The 20,588-nt window shown below is 44.8% G+C and overlaps 1 protein-coding gene across 5 annotated transcripts in view; it reads right to left on the reverse strand.

Annotated features, from left to right (window-relative positions):
• Window positions 1-20,588, reverse strand: part of LOC115852849 (aldehyde oxidase 1) — a 70,554-nt gene that overhangs the window by 4,261 nt on the left and 45,705 nt on the right. For 4 of the 5 annotated variants that reach the window (XM_060302080.2, XM_030856090.2, XM_060302081.1 and 1 more), the window contains 9 exons: window positions 19,151-19,237; window positions 18,121-18,312; window positions 15,617-15,844; window positions 10,380-10,475; window positions 8,377-8,505; window positions 7,611-7,685; window positions 6,139-6,191; window positions 4,798-4,912; window positions 929-994 (listed from right to left, as the gene is read on the reverse strand). In XM_060302080.2, coding sequence (XP_060158063.1) covers window positions 929-994; window positions 4,798-4,912; window positions 6,139-6,191; window positions 7,611-7,685; window positions 8,377-8,505; window positions 10,380-10,475; window positions 15,617-15,844; window positions 18,121-18,312; window positions 19,151-19,237 — 1,041 coding nt within the window. The remainder of the gene's footprint in view (window positions 1-928; window positions 995-4,797; window positions 4,913-6,138; window positions 6,192-7,610; window positions 7,686-8,376; window positions 8,506-10,379; window positions 10,476-15,616; window positions 15,845-18,120; window positions 18,313-19,150; window positions 19,238-20,588) is intronic. The other variant, XM_060302083.1, reaches the window with a different exon arrangement.

A 20,588-nucleotide genomic window follows, 5' to 3' on the forward strand; every position in this document is an offset into this window, starting at 1 on the left:
CTCCTGGGACATGGGTAAGCGCTGCCACCAGCCTCTCCTCACTGCCAGCCATGAACACAAGGTGTGCAGAATCTTAGCTCTTTCTTTAGGTTGATTTCCTCCACTCTCCTCCCACCCGGAACACCTCTTCCCGATCATTCTTTGACTACCTGGTCCACACCACTTCCTCCCGGAAGCCTGCTTTGACTTCTCCAACCCATACATTCTTCCCATTCTCCAGTCAATGTCCTAATTGGAGAGTCCCTCAGACTATACGCTCCATTGCAAGTAGGGAGCTGAATGGCCCACTGGGGTTGAGGCAGGTAAAGAAAGTGAGTGAAGCTTCCAGAGAGCATGTGACTCTCTAAAGAAGCAGCCAATCAACTTTTCCTCGTGGAAATGTAGTGCCGGTGTTGGCAAATTTTCTGTGTTTCCAAGAGGTGCTAGCCATTTGAAAATTCATGTAAAATAGCTTGTGATTTTTCAATCTTGTTAATTAGTTCAAATTTAAATTTTAAAATGTCTGTGGGCAAAATAGGCTACCCATCAACAGCTGCTGTAACTATTTGACGTTTGTTATCTCAACCCAACATTAAACTCCCTGAAGCCAGAGCCCATCATCTCCCCAGGATTCAGCACTAAGCACTGCATTCTACTTCCAGCCCACAGGTATGGGGCTCACTTTTCACCTCTAGGCTTAGTCCTGCTCATTCAGGCTCCCCAGTCACAGACTGTATGTTTCTTCAAAATCTACCTGAAACACCTTTGTCCCCTTCCCTTTTTTAAACACTAAGAGATTTGAGTTCCGTGGCTTTCCTGAACGGAAGGATTCTGAATAAAGGGATAGAATAAGAAGACGATGAACAAGCCAACGGGATGTGTTCCTGGCAGATCCCCCAGAAGTTTTGACTTTTACAAATAGGGAGTCAGGAAAGTCAGTTCCACATACCTGGCCTACGTCAAGGGCCGGATTTATACTGCAGCCAACATCCATGACAATGTCTGTTCTGATGTTCTAGTAATTAAAAAAAAAGTAAAAACGTTTAGTTTAATGAATACAACTTGGGGAGACAAAGTCGAGAAGCAGTTCCTGTCAGGATGGCATTGGAAAAGAACCTATCTTTGGGCCACATTATATTTCAGGAGAAAGAAGCAACAAAGTTTACTATGTATAACTTTCAAAGTTATATAAATACTCAACCAGCTTAATCAGTGATATTTTTTTTCTTGGAAAAAATAGGAGAGAAAAATATTTACTTGACTTTGATTCCAGCTGAGTGACGTAACATATTCAGTTTAATCCACTACAACGAATAGAACATATGCCACAGAAAACAGGAAGTGTCTATGGCCCTCCTGATCCTTGTTGCAAAACTCTGTGGCTACCACACAACCCCACATTCAGAGTCCAGCTGGCTGGGTGATAGTTACTGAATCAAGAGCTCAGGGCACATCAGCAAAAAATCTGTTATATGCTATTGTACATTTTTCACTTTTAGAGCAGAGCAGAGATGAAATCTAACATTACCACCTTGGTGACCAAAAGTTCTCTGATAACCTACAAATGAGGAGAAGGACAGCAGGCCCAGCCAGGCTGGTGGTGACACCTTTGCTCCCCAGCAGGTCTGTACCTTCTTTTCTGTGACGTATGGTCTTTGTCATGACAGATTCTACTTATAATTATGAATGCAACAAAGGAAACCCAAGAATTTCCTTATTTGATCTGGGACTTTCATCTAGCATTTTTCTTAAGTAAATTAGATAGTGATCTAGAATGTTTTACTATGATAAAACTTCAGGTACCCACCCCTCTTGTTTAAAGACACAGTGAAATGTAAATTTCTCTTCCACACCAGTCAGCAAGGCTGGTGGCCTCTTCTAGGAGACCAGTGGCCTCAACTGGAGGCGAGCGGGGGTGCTCTCAATTCTGCAGTGTTAGTGAAGGTTTTGCTTTCAAGGCTGTGGACTTACTGCTGTCTGCACTGTCATCTGATAGGGCTGTTCTAGGCGGTGGCAGCAGACTCCACGCTGGCCCCCACCTCCCTGTATTCACGTCCTCATGCAGCCCGCTCCCGCACTCTACCAGGGGTGGCTTGTGTGGTCAGTAGGATATGGCAGGAGTAATAGTTCATCACTCCGAGACTAGGCTGACTCTGGCTTCTGTCTTGGGTTTTATCTTAATCACCCATACTCTCTCTCTCTCCTTTTCCTTTGGACCAATCCTTCACGGGGAACCAGCTTTCACGTCCTGAGGACACCGAAACATCCTATGGAGAGGTCCACGTGGTGAGGAATGGAGACCTCTGGCCAACAGCCAATGAGAAACTGAAGCTTCCTGCCAACAACCACGCAATGCAGCTTGGAATCGGATTCTCCAGCTGCCACTGAGCCTTGAGATGACTGCAACCCTTGGCAGTAGTCAACAGCTTGGCGGTAACCACATGAGGAAACCCAAGCCAGAATCACCCCAATAAGCCACTCCCAGGTTCCTGACCCTCAGAAATGGTATCAGCGAATAAATGTCTGTTAAAGCAATTCCATCAATATGAAGAGAATTTCTGAAAAACAGGCCACAGGGAGGTCCGTTAGTGGGATGTCACATTATGGCCTTTTGCCTTGGGGTGATACCTAACCTGAGCCTCAGATCTAGCTTATATGAAGACATCTGATAAGGCTTCTCGTGCATCTCTTAGGATTGTTCAGTTAGGCTTCCCTGGTGGCGCAGTGGTTAAGAATCCGCCTGCCAATGCAGAGGACACGGGTTTGAGCCCTGGTCCAGGAAGATCTCCCATGCTGCCAAGCAACTAAGCCCGTGCACCATAACTACTGAGCCTGAGCTCTAGAGCCCGCGAGCCACAACTACTGAGGCCGCATGCCACAACTACTGAAGCCCTTGCACCTAGAGCCCGTGCTCCGCAACGAGAAGTCTCTGCCATGAGAAGGCTGCGCACTGCAATGAAAGAGTAGCCCCCGCTCGCTGCAACTAGAGAAAGCCCGTGCACAGCAACAAAGACCCAACGCAGCCAAAAATAAATAAATAAATTTATATAAAAAAAAGATTGTTCAATAAATTATAAGAGAACACCTTAACATTTAACACCAAGGCTAATTATTACCCTGTTCTTAGATCTTAACAAGACCAAGGCATATGCAAGACACAAGGAAACCCAAATGATTAAGTTTTCACCAACATTTTCTTCGAGGGAGGGGGGATGTAGAAATCAGCATGAGAGGACTTTCTACTGAACTCCCTAACACAGGACAGCTACTGTAGCATGAAAAGCATGCTTAGAGAGATCACTGTCTTGCCCCAGTCCAAGTTTCCCCAAAAGTAATCTGGTTTGAATCAGAATCCTGACAAGCTAGATACTCGAATGGGCAGATTCAATAAAGGTGTAGGTTCAGTAAGGGTGTATATACTTTCAAAGATTAGGCTGACTACAGCGTAAAAACATACAGGCTGGAGACATATTAAATGCAAGCTTATATTTGATCATGATCCAAGATGCAGGCACGAAGGATGTTTGGAAATATCAAGAACCAGAGCTTGCCTCTGGGTAGCTTTTGGGCAGATTATCACATGACAGTTGTGAGGGTATCACAGTCCCATTTAATCCATCGATGATCATTTATTGTTATAGATAGTGGCAAGGGACTTCATTTACCCTCAAAGGCCCAGCTACAAGAGGAGAAACTCTGAGTCCTTGAAGCAGGAGCGTGTGTGTGTGTGTGTGTGTGAGAATCTATCTGAGCATCTCCTCATAGCATTTCTTTTTTTTTTTTTTTTTCTGTGGTACGCGGGCCTCTCACTATTGTGGCCTCTCCCGTTGCGGAGCACAGGCTCCGGACGTGCAGGCTCAGCGGCCATGGCTCACGGGCCCAGCCGCTCTGCGGCATGTGGGATCTTCCCGGACCCGGGCACGAACCCGTGTCCCCTGCATCGGCAGGCGGACTCTCAACCACTGCGCCACCAGGGAAGCCCCATAGCATTTCTTAAAAGCATAAGGATGCTCTTAAACTATCTAAAAAGCAGGACCTACCTGGACAAAAGATATCAGAAGCTGGCCACCAGCTCCCCTGGGCTGGCCCTTGGCGCTTGTTAGCAGATTGCTTATGAAATCCTTCAAGAACGCCATATGGGGCTTCCCTGGTGGCGCAGTGGCAGAGAATCTGCCTGCTAATGCAGGGGACATGGGTTCGAGCCCTGGTCTGGGAGGATCCCACATGCCGCGGAGCAACTGAGCCCGTGCACCACAACTACTGAGCCTGCGCGTCTGGAGCCTGTGCTCCGCAACAAGAGAGACCACGATAGTGAGAGGCCTGTGCACCGCGATGAAGAGTGGCCCCCACTTGCCACAACTAGAGAAAGCCCTCTCACAGAAACGAAGACCCAACACAGCAAAAATAAATAAATTAATTAATAAACTCCTATCCCCAACATCTTCTTAAAAAGAAAGAAAAGGATGCCACATGATGGCATTTCATGGAAGAGGAAGCCCCCTGTAGGCTGTGTTTCTACATCGAAGCCCCCTGTAGGCTGTTTCTTCCTTGAAGCCCCCTGTAGGCTGTGTTTCTTCCTTGAAGTGATTTTTTTCCTGATTCCATTTGAAAGAGCAGGGGAAATAAAGAAGAGAGGCTGCCAGTTGTTTTCCACATAAAACACCGAGGTGATTGCTGAGCTTCTATCTTCCTTGGTAAAACAGACAAATTATCCTTAGGCCGATTACATGGTGCCTCTCTGGTGCTCAGACAGATGGAATACGTGGAAAATAGATGTATCTAGAGTTCAACTTGAAGACCTTCCCAACTGGTACTGACCTTATGAGCACCTGTCAGACAGTCTATCTCAACCTCGGAACAGGCAGCTCCATAAACAAAGTATTCGAAAGGATGGCCTTCGCCTGTCTCCCAGTTCATGGTCAACTCATAACCCCTGGAGGAAATAGAATTCTTGAGGAGCGTTGTTAAGTGATCAAGTCCCCTAATTGCAGACCACAATGATTAAACAGACCCGTTAAGAGCTGTGCTCAATTTGTATGCACAGCAAACCAGAGGAGTGCACCTGTACAATGATGTGTAGCACATAATACATGCAATAAGTCTGCTGAATAAGTAAATATTTACTTCTTTCTTATTAAACTTGCTTTGCCTGATAAAAACATGAAACCACTCCCTACCACTGACTCCTTATGCTTGGAAGTTAACTGCTGACTGTCTGGATATTCATCCTATTGCTTTGGCTAATATTGGGTCATGTAATCCTATCGTCATCAGATTTGGGGGATTCCACCTGGATTTTACACCAAACACTACATCAGAGGTGCACGCTTGCCAGTTCACCCGTCTGCTGGCTCTAGGATTCAGCCTTCTGTGCGAGGGATCAGGCCCCTTGGCTCTCATTCTGTGTCCCTACTCTGGTCGCTCCATCAGGCACCATGGCCTGCTCTGTTCCTAACTGTTCTTTAAGAACACCAAACAAATGCCATGATAGAGGAGAAGCATAGGCCAGCAGCTTGCCAGTACTTTCTACCCTTCTCTCCTCTGCTCCGCCCAGTCTGGAGGGGCTTATTCCTGAGAGCCAATTCCTGATAGCCTGGGACTCCCATGACAAGTGACAAAGAGACAAAATCAGGTATGACTCTCTATATCACTCTATTCTCTGATGGCTTCCACTCTCCATTAAAATAACTCGATAAATTGATAGATTCTTTTCCAAAGTGTCTGAGTTCTAGTTGTGCCACATCTTGACAACACACAGTTATTGTCAAATTCTTATATTTTGCCAATCTAGAAGGTGTGAGATGGTATTTATCTTATTATGGGTTTAATTTGCATCCCTTTTCCTTCATTTCCTAACTTAAGGGACACACTGAGTTTTCAACAAAAGGTCAACCACTGTTGTGGGTTCCAAGCACTAACCCCCAGGTTAGTACTTCCCAGTATGATTTGAATCATCGATTCAGCTGTATTTTATTTCTGTGTCTATTTTTTCCCAGGCTTTCTGGAAATTTGGATTAAGTAGCACCTAAATGTTCTTTATAACAGTGGGTTAACACAAGGTACAAAATCATTTTTTGCCAAAATGGCAAACAGAAATGAAACTTCCCCTCAAGATACCGCTGCCATTTTCCATAGCATGCGATTGAAAGGACTATTTACCTGAAGTATCCAGTAGCTGAAAGACTAATGCTTTCATCAAAAGCAGCCTGTGCCTGGAAAAGAAGAATACAACGTGATACAATAAAGATGTTTAAAGTAAGAATCACTCGAGACTTCAATATTAATTTTACTCTGTGTTAAATAAAGTGATCAGTAGTAATAACTAGGAAGGACCAAGTTTAATTTATTCCTTTCAGCATTTTCCATCTCTATAGGCATTTATGGTTCACTGCTTGTAGGAATAGCATTTGTTCAATGCATATCATCATAATAAACGACTCCCATGGTATGTGACACTTATAGATTGGACTATTGGGGGCAACACATGTTCTGCTTATAAAGAATTTCACTCAGTCACCTGGTAAGACTTAGCCTATTAACACAGAACATTTCAGGAAAAAATGGGTGGTCAGACATTTAATTTTAATATCATGTATCCATAACAGACTTAGGAGAGGGGTACAATCTTACTAAATTGTACCATTTACACCAAAAGGGTTCTCCTGACTCTGCAGTGTACACAGCTGACTAAGATACAAAATGATGCCCCCAAGTCTGAGAAAGAAAAATGTGAGAAGTGCAACCATTACAGAGGAAAGTGGGCTGAATGGCAGCATTTTTTGATGGTGGAGGACCGACTCTCTTGCACTGCATCTCTCTCCATCTTTCTCCAACCAGACTCTCCCAGGAAGCACTGGGCAAAGGGCAGAAATAAATATGCCCAGAAAGGATTGAGAGCTCCTATAAATATGAATTATAGAATGAATCCTAACTCTATGGAATAGCAGGAACCATTTCTAAGTAAGACTCTCCAATGTTATTTCCTCCAGACCAGTGCTTTAATATGACTTGACATCCTAGAACTGTCAGCCTTCAGTGGGTATCCATTCCACACCACCTGGTACTTTAGAACCTGTTACTCTGAAAAGTTTCCTAGTTGACTTTAGAATGTGTGTCTTCTCATCCAATTAGATTTTAGGTAGATGAAAGGAAGCAGTTGAATATTTCCATTCCATTTAGTGCCTACGACTTGCTGAATATATACCCAAATGGCTTGGTTTCCTCTGTCTAAAGAGCGCTTATATGATTTTTACTTTTATAAAAGGATTCTAGCGTTATCTTCCAATTTTAGGAACAGGGGACCCCCCAAAAAAGAACAAATAGATGGACTGCTATTATCTAGAAAATACCTAGATTCCTTAGGAAGAAACATTAATTAATTCTTGATTAAAACAAGAGTTCTGGACATAAGAACCATCTTTTCTCTAATAGAGAATTGTCCCAGATGTAGGAGTTCCTCCATCATGCTGTGATAACATCTCCACATGCCGAGAGCCAAAGGCTTCTATTGATCATGATGTAACTGCAGTACCTTTTAATGTGCCCTTTCTACTGGTATTTGATTCACACATCTCACTCTCCTCTCTCCTTTTTTTTCCTAACATACAACACAAAGTAACAGTGGTTCTCACCCAGTCCTTCCAAGTGCCTCCAGGATTCTTGCTGATGATGGGTTCAAGGCGTTTTAGAAGAGTTTGACAAGCGTCCTAGGGATTATTTTTTAGTTAAAATTATGACCATAATGTCAAGAGAACAACAATTTCAAAAACACACTATTATGTGCTGATATATAGGCTTATTTAAGAGGAGAAGGAAGACACCAACCCCGTAAGAGGTGGGGTGAAAGGTCTCATGGGGTTGGGGGTGAGGCATGAGCTGGTCTTAAAGACAGACCGCCTGGGATGGGGGCCGTGTAAGCCCTGCTAAGCGGTCAGGACTTAACAGAAAAGCTGTTGATAAACCACCGGTCACTGTTTTTAAGCACAGCACGGTCAGATTTATTTTGTGGGAAAGCTTTCCCTGGCTGCAGGAAGCCAGAGTGAAAGGCAGTGAAACTGGGGTGGACAGACAGAGGCTCGCGATGGCCCTGACAAGAGGCGCGAGTTTGAACCAAAGCAGCCATGGTACTGCAACCTGGAACTGGAAAGAGACATTTCTGAGTAGAACTGATAGGGCCTGGGGACCAGTGAGCTGTCAGGAGTGAGGGAGAAAGGAGGTGGCATCTCCCGCTCGGGAGAGTGGCCAGTCCTGACACTGACTGAGCCCCCGACTGGGTGAAGGCGCAGTTTTCCCCAAGAGGGTGTGGGAAGGAGACAAGAGCTGGGTTGATTTGCAACATCTTCTGAGCTCCAGCCTTGACGGTGTTCATGATTTGGTTGCCACTGCAACGATTTTTACCTTTACTGCCAACCCATTGAGATCGGCCACCACGGAACCTCCAGAGATGTTTGCATTAGGGACGGTTTCTGTGCTTGTTCCCCGAAGGTGGATGTTAGACAATGGCATCCTTAATTCACGACTGGCCACCTGGATTTTGGAAGAGATCTTCTTTCACTTTTCTTTGGTTAGTCATAGACCCGTGCACTTAGCATACGATAGCATGTGTGTGGAACACCCCCATGCCCAACTGGAACAAGCGGCAGGACCACAAATTCTTCCAGCCACAAGAAGTTCCTCTTGTCTAAGACCCTGTAGCTAGTCTGGCCCCCCAGCCCTGAGCACACTTTCTTGTTCTTTGACTTTCTTTTGTGCAATAGCACCAGGAAGAGGAGGTGAGGCCCCAAGCCGAGGCAGGAAGAAATGCTTCATGTTTTCATCATCATGAAATCAGCATCTTCAAGGCCCCTCCTACCTCTGCACTCTGCAAAATTCTAGCAAATCTGACTTCATCAGAGAGGAGATGCCTTATGCACATTTCTGGAGATGCTCCAGGAAGAGAGCATTTCTGAGAAAGGACAATGGCTTTGTTAAAGCAGCTGCACCAACCAGAGATCCCAGAAGTACATGGTGCCAGTGCCACTGGCCAACATAAGGACGTGGCTGGCTGCTACGTTCTTCCTTTGTGTTTAATGATGGGGCAAAATCATACTACTCATCTCAGCTGGTTCCACAATCTCTTTCCTGCTAGCAGTATGGCTTAGTTGAGTTTGTCCACAATTACGACAGGGGCATAAGGCATACAGAGCCCTCCCCATCACTGGCTTTCAGAAGACTGCCTACACAAAGTGCATAGGCTTAGAACAGAAAGGTTTCTGGCGGCCCAATAAGGAAAACACGGAAGTCTCACCCCAGAAAGGGGGACAGGTATGACCACACAATTCTCAAGCGAGTGATAACATGAAATAAAACATAAATTCGGCACCTCTATGATCAGAAAAGTGCAAATTAAAGCAATAATGAGATACTTTCCTCTATTAAATTATCTAAGCTTTTTTTTAAAACAATCCGTAATGTACAATGTTGGGTAGTGGTGTAACGCGATGGATACTTTCTGGAAAACAATTTGGTAACGTGGCAAGTGACTTAAGATATATTCTGTGACCCAGTAATTCCACTCCTGGAATTTATTTTAAAAAAAAAATCATTGCTTTGATCACAGGCTTATGGACAAAAATGTTCACTGAAGTGTTCAGCAACTGGGGATGGCTAAATAAATTATACAGACATATACATGCAGCATTAAAAATCATGATCGTGAAGAATTCTTAATGACAGGAGGAAATGGTCACTCTATATAAGGATAGGTGAAAATCCAGGATATAAAATTATATAAAAAGAATGCTAGTGATTTTTTGAAAAAGAAAAAATGTCAAAATAGAGAGACCCCAAAACAGTGATTATTGCTAAGTGGTAGAATTGTGCAGGGTTTTCTAAAATAATGTTTGCCTTTCAAATGTTTTATAATCTGTAATATTACAATAACTAGCAAAATAGAAACAGTAGCTAAAAATTATTCTAAAATAATTGAGTGAAAAGAAAACTGGTAGTTCGGTTAGAAATATCAAATGTGTTTTATACTATCAGTTGTTCAGAGTCCTTACTATAAAAAGGGCAAGAAATAATGCAATACATCAGAATTTCTAAATCTTTTTATTGCCCAGCAAAGGTTCAAAAAAGACAACACACTTGTTAATATATCCAAAGGAAAGCAGCAAATGATCAAACAACCTTCTTTAGCAGTAAGACAACCAGAGGCAATTCTACCACATTCTTTCAGGAGGGTCGGTTACAAAACTGGCTTGTTTATCCAGTTTCTGTGAATAGCTTAGCAGTTGAAGTAGTCAAAGCTAAAGTCTCCTATCCTTTTTATTTGGGAACAGAAGATGTGCACTCCAGGTTTCTCTCTCCTACACATATCTACAAGCACACATCCGACTTAATCCAATTATCTGCATTCTTACCTGAATCATTTTAGTGTGGACCCCCTGCCCCATTTCAATTCCACCATGAGTCACCAGCACAGACCCATCTAGATAAATGTGAACCAGGGCAGCAGCCTAAGCAAAAAAGATAAAAACAGTTGCCGCGATCTTTTTGATTGACATTATCACATATCTTGTCAATTAGAAAACCTTTTCCCCGTAAAGCATCCCCTCCCTCCTTTCCCTATCTGCCAAAATAAACGCAGACCCTTTCCCCATTGCCCTGAGAGCACTGAGCAGAGCCAGGGCAAGGCCGGGACAGGTGCTGCCTCATGATCGTCCCACAAGAGGCCAGCTTGTCGCGGATGGCTGTGAGTCTGGGGCAGGGTTAGGCTGCTTACGCTACTATTTCCTCAGTAGAACAGCTGAGCGCACTGGTACCTTCAAGGATCCCCCCTACCCAGGGTGGAACAATAATCTGGATTTGGGTGTTTTGGGGGAGAGGGTGTCGTCAGTTTTAAATGCAAAGTTAAGTATAGATAGTTTGGGGAAGAAGGAAGACTTGTTTACATGAACACTTATCCCTATAGTTGTAGGTATGTTATAGAGAAGCAAAAATAAAAATCCAAATAAGATGGGGCAGATAGACATTACATTTTTGCTGCAAAATGAGCTAAGCCCACCCTCAGTCATCTTGGCCAGAGTTATAGGGCTTTAGAGTTCGAAGAGAACTTCGAAGTAATCTTATCTAACTGCACAGCTCCCACAGGAATACAGAAGGAACCAAACAGCTAACATAGAATAAAAGGCTGCTGTGGTCAGAAACACCCAGGCTCTAAGCTAAGCATGTTTTACAGTCGATAGGAATGTGCCTTCTTGCCAAGTCTGCTTGTGCTAAACTAGGGGGTATGGAGATGGGCCAGGAGACTGAGATATCCCAGGAGACTGCAGAAAATGTGAATGGCTTCTTCACTTTGAGTCTCCAGTATACGAGCAATATTAACAGCATATGGTCCTAGAGAAAAATGCTTCTACTGGTTCCACTGTGATTCAGGGGGTCTCCAAGGCACACCTTTACTGCTGCTCAACTGGGTAATGTCAGTCTCTTAGATGTAGTCTAGGCCAGCCAGGGGTTACTAAAAGCTATCGGCTAGGATTCTTAATATCTAAGCTTCTATGCAGAGTGGCATAATAATCTAGGATTTGTAAAGGCAGGTCTTCAGAAAATTCTGGTAACAAGCTAATTTCCATTTAATGAAGCTAAAATTTTTAAGCCTTGCTTTACTCACTTAGATTAGTTATAAACAACCCTGGTCAGAAGTGAAAGTCGAAGGAACTGCATGTCAATCACCAGATATGCCCAAGGAAAGGAGTGCATTCCTAGATCGATTCTTTGGCCCACCAGAAGGACCTTTAGAGCCACCTGTGGGCCATGGGCCACACTTGGAGAGCTGCCTCTTTACTGGCATCCAAAGGTTCACACTACTCTAGCAAATGACAAGCAGAAGCCTCTAGCATTCCAAACCAGGCACTTTGACAGTGAAAATGGGCTCTATTTACCTGGTCAGCTGGTATAAACTAGGGATGTATTGAGAAAATGGAGACATAGGAGCACTTTCTCTGAGGACAAAGGCACCTACACTCACAACCCAAGGGAGAATCTTAGAACCTTAGGAAAGTCATCGTTGCCAGAATAATCATATCCAAGTGCCTTGGGGAGACCCAGCAGAGCACGTTCTACTGTCTGTTGACATATCAGTCCTGGAAACACTGTCTTGTGCTCCTGGTCATTTATTCTCTAAACAATAAAGATAAGGAGTGACATCCGCTACAGAGCACCGGGGCGGGCTGCCCAGGGGTTATGCACCAGACGGCGGGGGATGCCAGCTGCAGCGGCTGCTCCTGGGCTCCATTCTACAGCACCTCTTTGTACTCTGCTGGAATGTAAGCCCCCTGAAAGGAAAGTCCATGTCCTAAGGCATCCTTTGCAAAGCCACATAGTAACTCACGAGTAGTAAGTACTCAATAAAAGTTTGATAAATGAATTGGCAACAGCACAGCCATTTAATCTGTTCCTTAAGCTTGTAGACACTCTATTTGGCCTCCTTGGCTCTGCCAGCAATTCAGAAGTTGCTTGTGGGTGAAATGTGTAACTGGCACATGTGATTGAACTACAAGTACAGTGGATTGTGCATTTCATCACGTGTGACCCCGCTGGCAGCAGCGCTCTGCCTGTGTGTCAGGGCAGCATTTCTGTCCGAGACTGCTGAGTAATTGTCCCATGTGCTGCTGCAGGCTTCTTGGGCCACTTACAATGTCGAATTCGGTTCAGTTAAGTGGCACCACCGGGTGGCTCATTGTTAGCGCCAGAAAAGAGAATTCTGCAAAGCTGCATCTGCGAAATCAGCACAACTGGCACGTGGGAACAGATAGTTGTCCAATATAAACTTGGAACTTAGTCTGTGAAATGTAAGTCCTCAAGCAATGACTGCTGGTGTTGGTGAGACATAAGCTTTGACCCAACAGATTCCCAAAATGTCTCAGCCATTCAAACGTTTGAGTTCCTCTTCTGTGCCAGGTGCCGTATGAAGGCACTGGGAATACAGAGGTTCATTAGATACTGTGCGCACTTCAGTGCTCTGTCTAGGAATTAAATATAATGCAGGTGAGGCACGTTTGACACCCTCAGCTGTTGGGAGCACAGTCTTGAAGTCAAGTCCTTGTTCTACCACTCACTAGCTGGATGTCCTTCCGTAGGACAGCGGACCTCTGTGGGCTTCAGCTCCCCCTTCTATGAAACAGAATCACACCAGCCAACAGAGGGGAGATAGGGCTTAAATCAAGTGGGAAGTTGCAAATCACCCAGCCTATGGCTGTAGACGCAGAAGGTGCTCTAGTTCCCCCCTCTATCTGGTTTGCTTCAGAACAGAGGCTTTCAGCGTATGGCTTCCAGGAAGCAGCCCGAGTGATCTCAAACTCCTCAGTTCAACTCTGCAATTCAGCCCTAAGCAAATGTTTTAAGCACAGAAGCTGGTTTCCAGGCAAGGATGGGAGGGGATGGTGGTGGTGGGGAAGGCGTCTCAGGAGCCTTTGAGAATGAATTTGTGCTGATGGCTGTTGTCTAGTTTCTTCCCAGCTGAGCTGAATCCCACCTCAGTTCCCCCCAGAAGGTGCTATGGGGAAGCAGCTTGATGTAGCTACAAAGCACAGCTTCTGGAGCCTCTGAGACCTGAGTTCTAGCACCAGCCCCGCCTCTCACCAGCTGTGGGGCTCTGGACAAGTGATTTAAGCTCTCTGAGCCTCAGTTTCTCATCATTAACGTAAGGTTACAAATCTTATAGGTTGCCCTGAGGGCTGAATGAGTTAAAACCTAAAAGAACTTACAACATAGTAGGTGCTCAGTAATTATCGTTAATTTTTATCTACCTTTTGAGAAATTTCTGATGAGGGAAATGGGACAGACCTAGTCTCCTGTGGAGGCCAGGTATTAAGTAATGGCAACCATTGAATAGAGACAGCCTGCCATGTCTACCCACAGCCTAATGCCCCCAAATTTCCAGAAGATTCATATACAATGGAAATTGTTTTCTGCATGATCCTGGTCGGTGTACTCAAGGACAGACGGCCCAGACTGACCTCTTTGCTGGCCGCTGGCTAATCAGTTTGCCCCAAAGCTATATACAAAGCGTCACTGCTCGCTAACCCTTTTCTAGGGATAGTTTTCCCCCTTCCTTTCCTTTTTAATAACCTTGTTTTTGCCTTTATTCCTCAACCACAGCCTCTTGACTCTCTCATCTGAGTAAACTGTAGGCAGATGACTAAACAACATCTGTGCTGTTTTGCCATCGTAAACAGGAGAGGCATAGGAAGGCTGCACTCAGATCGCCACTGTGTTGTTATATGCCCCTCTGCGTTAACCCACCTACAATCAAAGCTGCATGAAAACGTTCTGGTGATTTCATCCAGGCTGAGTCAGGATAGATGGGTGAATGATGGGTGTGGAAACGGGGGAAGGGCCTTCCTGCCTGCTTTTCCTGGCCTCCCCATCACACGGCCTACACACTAGTGCTCTTCACGGCCCCACTCCCACTTATCCCTATTCTGTCAGCGCTCAAAACACACACCTGCCGTACCTTCTTCATGGTTCAGCCAAAGGCGTGAACTCTGCGAAGGGGAGGGACTACAGTTTTGAGGGCTCTGCCACCTCATCCACATGTATGTACAGATACACACACGGACACGTAAGAATGTAGGGAACAGGGTTCCCACGTCCCTGCTGTACAATGAGCGACAATAAAGACCACCAGCTGTTCGGGGTAAGTTCCACTCAAGAATGAAGAGGTGGAACCTGCAAGTGAGGTTTAAGCAACCGAGCAGGGAATTCATTTAATCAATTAAAGAAAGTAAACAACAAGAATAGATTTTTCAGGACTTCCCTGGTGGCGCAGTGGTTAAGAATCTGCCTGCCAATGCAGGGGACACGGGTGCAAGCCCTGGGCTGGGAAGATCCCACATGCCGCGGAGCAGCTAAGCCCGTGCACCACAACTACTGAGCCTGTGTGCTGCAACTACTGAAGCCTATGCACCTAGAGCCCATGCTCCGCAACAAGAGAAGCCACCGCAATGAGAAGCCCGCGCACCGCAACAGAGTAGCCTCCGCTCGCCCCAACTAGAGAAAGCCCACGTGCAGCAACGGGACCCAACACAGCCAAAAATAAATAAATAAATTTATTAAAAAAAAAAAAAAAAGAATAGATTTTCAGTCCTCCCCGTGATACCTTTAATGGCTATAAAGTGAAAAAAAACTTCTACGATTGTTTGAAAAGATATTTAAATGATTTATTTTTCTGGATGTAATTTTCCCCAGCCCACCAAAAATGGGAGGAGCGCCGAATGCCTTGCAGCTTTTGTTACTCTTCCATTTCCTGTTTCTATCTCACAGCATCAGAGTAGCTGAAGAGGAGTCTTGGGGGTCATTGGTCCCCCAATACTTAAGTATTTTATACTTCAGTGATATGGGCCCACAGTGAGCTAATTCAGCTGTTCAATTCCAAGGCCAGGAATAGGTGCTGGGTCTCCCAATTTCCCAGCAAGAATGCTTGTCACCAACCCTGGGGAAGTGGGCAAAGTAGCTCTCGTCTCCTCTGGAGAAAAACTAGTTGGACGGAGCACAGCTCTGGGGAAGCTGAACAGTTAGACATTGCAACCATATGGCTAATCCACCTCAATGGAAAGTTCCCTCAACACCTTTTGATTTGTCTGTCTGGAGAACTGACCTGACCAGCAGCAACTGATCCAAGGCCGACAGGAAACTTCAGGGGGACCATTGCCAGCCCCTTCTTCTTCCAGCAGTTCTCCGAGTTGAATTTTTCTACGGCTGCTTTCCTTAGGGTGTAGGAAGACATGGCCATGCATTCTTTCCAACACTGGATCAGGTTCTTGGCATTAATCTCTTGTTTGTAGGGTGTTTGATCAATTTCCTTATACATGTTTATCGTTCGGACCTACAAAAGAGAAGGAGATCAAAAGGGTTGGTGGGGCACTAGGCAGACATAGTCTCTCCCACCCACTGTCCTCCTAGTCAAATTCTGCTCATCATAGAAAACCCAAACTGAGTTCAATCTACTCCTTGCTGAAGCCTTTCCCAACACATAACATCTTCCTCTTCCTCTACTCAGAGCCTCTATCAAATGTGTTAGCACTTATATGCCTTCGATGCCGCTCCTGTGTAAGTTCAGAGGAAGGACTCCTTTCCTCATATTTCTTATATAACTCAACAGTGCAGTCCAGGTACACTCTGGACTCTTAATTCCAGTTGTACTTGTGAGTATCTGTTGAAAGGTAATGCTGAATTTAATTACAGGCTACATGATCCGTGTGATTTCAATTTTCAGATGCTGAGGCAAGAGAAGACCACTCACTTCCAAACAGGAAACTATGAAAGTTTGTTTAAATATAGCCCATAACTAGGATGAAAAGCCAATTAAGTGATTGTATCCCAGGATGTCTGAAGCAGAGTAGAATTCTTCCTGAATTCCCAGAAATTGGTGACTAAGGCACCCAGCTGAGAACAAAAGGTCAAGTACTTCACATTCTCAGCTGAGAAAACTCTCAGCAGTTGAGGCCAGCCCTCTCCCCAAGCTGACAGGGGTCATTACAGACATATCTTCTTCCCATCTCCCCCTCCAAAAAGTCCCAGATCATTATAAAAGGATGACTGGAAATTAGTGAGCTGTGCCATTTTGGGGAAGGTGTTTTTTTTTGTTTGGGGGGGTTTTAAAAAATATTTATTTATTTATTTGGCTGTGCTGGGTCTTAGTTGTGGCACACGGGATCTTTAGTTGCGGCACGCGGGATCTTTAGTTGCGGCACGTGGGATCTTTAGTTGCGGCACGCAGGATCTTTAGTTGTGGCACGCAGGATGTTTAGTTGCGGCACACGGGATCTTTAGTTGCAGCACGCGGGATCTTTAGTTGCGGCATGTGGCACCTAGTTCCCTGACCAGGGATCAAACCCAGATGCCCTCCATTGGGAGTGTGGATCTTAACCACTGGACCACCAGGGAAATCCCTGCTGTGGTGTTTTTTTTTTTTTTTTTTTTTTTGTGGTACGCAGGCCTCTCAATGTTGTGGCCTCTCCCGTTGCGGAGGCTCCGGACGCACAGGCTCAGCGGCCTTGGCTCATGGGCCCAGCTGCTCCGTGGTATGTGGCATCTTCCCGGACCGGGGCACAAACCCGTGTCCCTTGCATCGGCAGGCGGACTCTCAACCACTGCGCCATCAGGGAAGCCCCCTGCTGTGGTGTTTTGAAGGATGGCTACTCTCTCCTCCATCTTCTCTGGGGATGAAGGGAGGTCATTAGCTGATCCTCCTCCTAGTGCTACCAGTGTGACAGCACATCTGGGAAAGAGGCCATGGTGAGACAGCCAGGAAGGGAGGGGCAGGGCCCCCCCCCAAGTTCAAGAGACATAAAGATGATGGCTCCTGTCTATGGTCACAAATTCTAGTGCTGGGGGGGGGAGGAGGTAGATGAATCAGGGACTGGGGCTTTCCATGGATGGCTGCAGCATGGGGCCAAGAGGTGTGGGCTTCAGGGGATGCTGCATGAGGGGCCAGCTGAGGGTCAGTTGGAGATTTAATGCTTGCAGGGGACTGTCAATTTCTGAGAGGGCTGGGAGAAATGGAGCCCGGAGACAACATACTTGAAAAGTGGCTTCATCTAACCAAGAAGAGGACAGAGAGCTTGCTGGGAGAAGTCAGCTGGGGAGATGCTGTCTGTTTTCCCTGGTCCTCACGGGAGGGAGAAGGGGGCAGAGGGCACACCTTCTGCCCACCTTAACTCTACTCCAGGATCCTGGGAAGGGAACCGAGCTTGTTAATGAATGAAATTGGGACCAAGACTTAAAGAACAGAAAGGAGGCCATTTTGGTAACTGAAATGACTCAGATGACAGCTCCCTAAGATGTTAAGGAAGCAGAGGAAAGAAGGGTTTGACAGAACTTATTAGTAGCAGTTAAACTTCTAACCCATGGAGACTTCTCACTAACAATGAATCCAGAGCTCACTTGTCAATACCCTCTGCCCCAGGATTTTTGAGGAGCCCGAGTAAGACAAGGACCCCTGAACTCTGGAGTCCTGCTCTGTATTACTAGTTATCTGGGTTACCTGCAGCAAATCATGTAGCCCCTATGGACCACAAATTCCTCAACAGGAAGACTCCCCGGGGCCCTCCCACCTCTAAAATTCACTATCGTTTGTCTGTGAAACGAATTCAGTTTTACCTTCTCAGGAGACAACCCGCATTTGGCTGCAACTTCCGTGATACAGGATTCGGTGATCAGCCCTGTCTGAGGAAAGCCAAACCCTCGCAAAGCCGTGTTGGACGGAAGGTTGGTTCTGCACGCCCATGCCCGACAGCGCAGGTTGGGAAACTTGTAGGCATTTTCCATTTTCAGAAGTCCCATCTCTATTATCTGGGGAAATCCAGAGTTGACGTGATGAGACCTCATCCTTGTGCACCTGTTTTACCATCCTGAGACTTCGGACCAAAATCAGGCCAGAAATGACCTACGTCACATCAAACATGCTAACCTTGACCCATGTCTCAAATTAAATGCATTTTTACTGTAAAATGATTTTTAAAGATTTGAATAATTTTTTGGAAATCATGACTTTTACATTTTCACATTAGGGCTAATGCATTTTTCCCCAGGTTTTAAAAATTTCCAAAAGCCTTTGAAGCATTCATAGGCCCCTCAGTCTACAGAATGTAGACTCTCTCTCAGTTTACAAAATAAAATATCCTGAAAAACAGGGAAAAAAATGCTGGTATTTGGCCTAATGCATTTGTTCTCAACCAGGGGCAATTTTCCCCTCTTCCTTCCTGGGACATGTGCCAATGTCTGGAGATATTTTGGGTTGTTAGGTCTGGAGGGTAGCTGCGCCACTGACACATACTGGATAGGAGCCAATGATACTGAGGGACCTCTTATAGTGCACAGGGCGGCCCTACAGCAAAGAATTATGCATTTCAAAACATCAGTGGGGTCAAGGTGAAGGTCTAATGCTTGCATCTGGGAAAAGAGCTCTAAGTTTGGGAAACACGGAGATAACACACAGATGCAGACTTAGCCAGTATCTCTGGGCTCACCCCTGGGGGCACCAGTAAGTAACATGAGTCTACTCGCTCCCTGCATGGCGAATCTTTACACTTTTATAATTAAATATTATTTAACTACTGAACATTTTTCTGAGTTAAATAATTTTACGTAACACTTTCCAGAATGTGAATTTGCTCATTAAAACACTTACAAGTAATGACTCATCCAGGGAGGCACCTCCATTGCTATAATGCTCTACATCCAGGGCCAAGATTCTGCCATCGTTCATGAATCCAGCCTGGGGAAAGAGAATGGACTTTTGATACTGGTTCTGGGGACCCAGTCTCTCTAAAGTTTACTCTGTCACTTGTGAACCCTCTACATATAGATGAACAATTTTATGACCTTAGATTTGACAACTTCTTGGATAAGACACCAAAAGCATAAGCAACAAAAGAAAAAATAGATAAACTGGATGATATCAAAATTTAAAACTTCCCGGTATCAAAGGATACAATCAACAGAGTGAAAAGCCAATTCAGAGAATGGGAGAAAATATTTGCAAACCATATATCTGATAAGGGGTTAACATCTGGGATGTATAAAGAACTCCCACAACTCAACAACAAAAAGCCCCAAACAACCTGATTAAAAAGTAGACAAAGGACTTGAATAGACACTTCTCCAATGAAAATATACAAAATGGGTAACAAGCACATGAAAAGATGCTCGGCATCACTAATAATTAGGGAAATGCCAATCAAAACCATAAGATACCACCTCACATCCATTAGAATAGCTACTATAGCAAAAAAAAAAAACAAACCCAAAACAGAAACAAAACAATAAGTGTTGGTGCAGATGTGGAGAAACTGGAACCCTTGTGCACTCTTGGTGGGAAGGTAAAACGGTGCAGCTGGGTATTTATCCAAAGGAATTGAAGGCAGGATCTCAGGGAGATATATGTATACCTATGTTCACAGCAGCATTATTCACAAGGGGTAGAAGCAACTCAAGTGTCCATCAGTAAATGAGTGGAGAAACAAAATATGGCATATACATACGATGGAATATTATTCAGCCAAAAAAAGGAAGGAAAAAATTCTGACACATGCTACAACATGGATGAACTTTGTGGACATTACGCTAAGTGAAATAAGTCAGTCACAAAAGGACCAACACTGTATGGTTCTATTTATGTGAGGCACCCAAAGTAGTCAAATGCACAGAGACAGACAGTAGAATGGTGGTTTCCTGGGGCTGTTGGGAGAGGAAGGAATGGGGAGTTATTGCTTAATGGGTACAGAGTTTCAGTTTTGCAAGGTGAAAAGAATTCCAGAGATGGATGGTGATGACTGCACAACAATGTGACTGTACTTAATAATGCCACTGAACTGTACACTTAAAAATGGTTAAGATAGTAAATTTTATGTTATGTGTATTTTGCCACAAATAAAATAATAACAATAAAAAGGAAGGATAGAGAAAGATATAAGAGCAAAACAAACACACACAAAAACCCTCCTGTTTAATCTGTCACTACTGTTCAATCTTTTTTCTCCTCCTAAAGCAAATCAACTGCATATTTCTTGACCTCTTATTCTCGCCATAAGTTCTTGAATTCTGACTCCCATCCTCATATTTCCACC

Source organism: Globicephala melas, chromosome 7, assembly GCF_963455315.2.
Source record: "Globicephala melas chromosome 7, mGloMel1.2, whole genome shotgun sequence".
Taxonomy (NCBI): Eukaryota; Metazoa; Chordata; class Mammalia; order Artiodactyla; family Delphinidae; genus Globicephala; species Globicephala melas.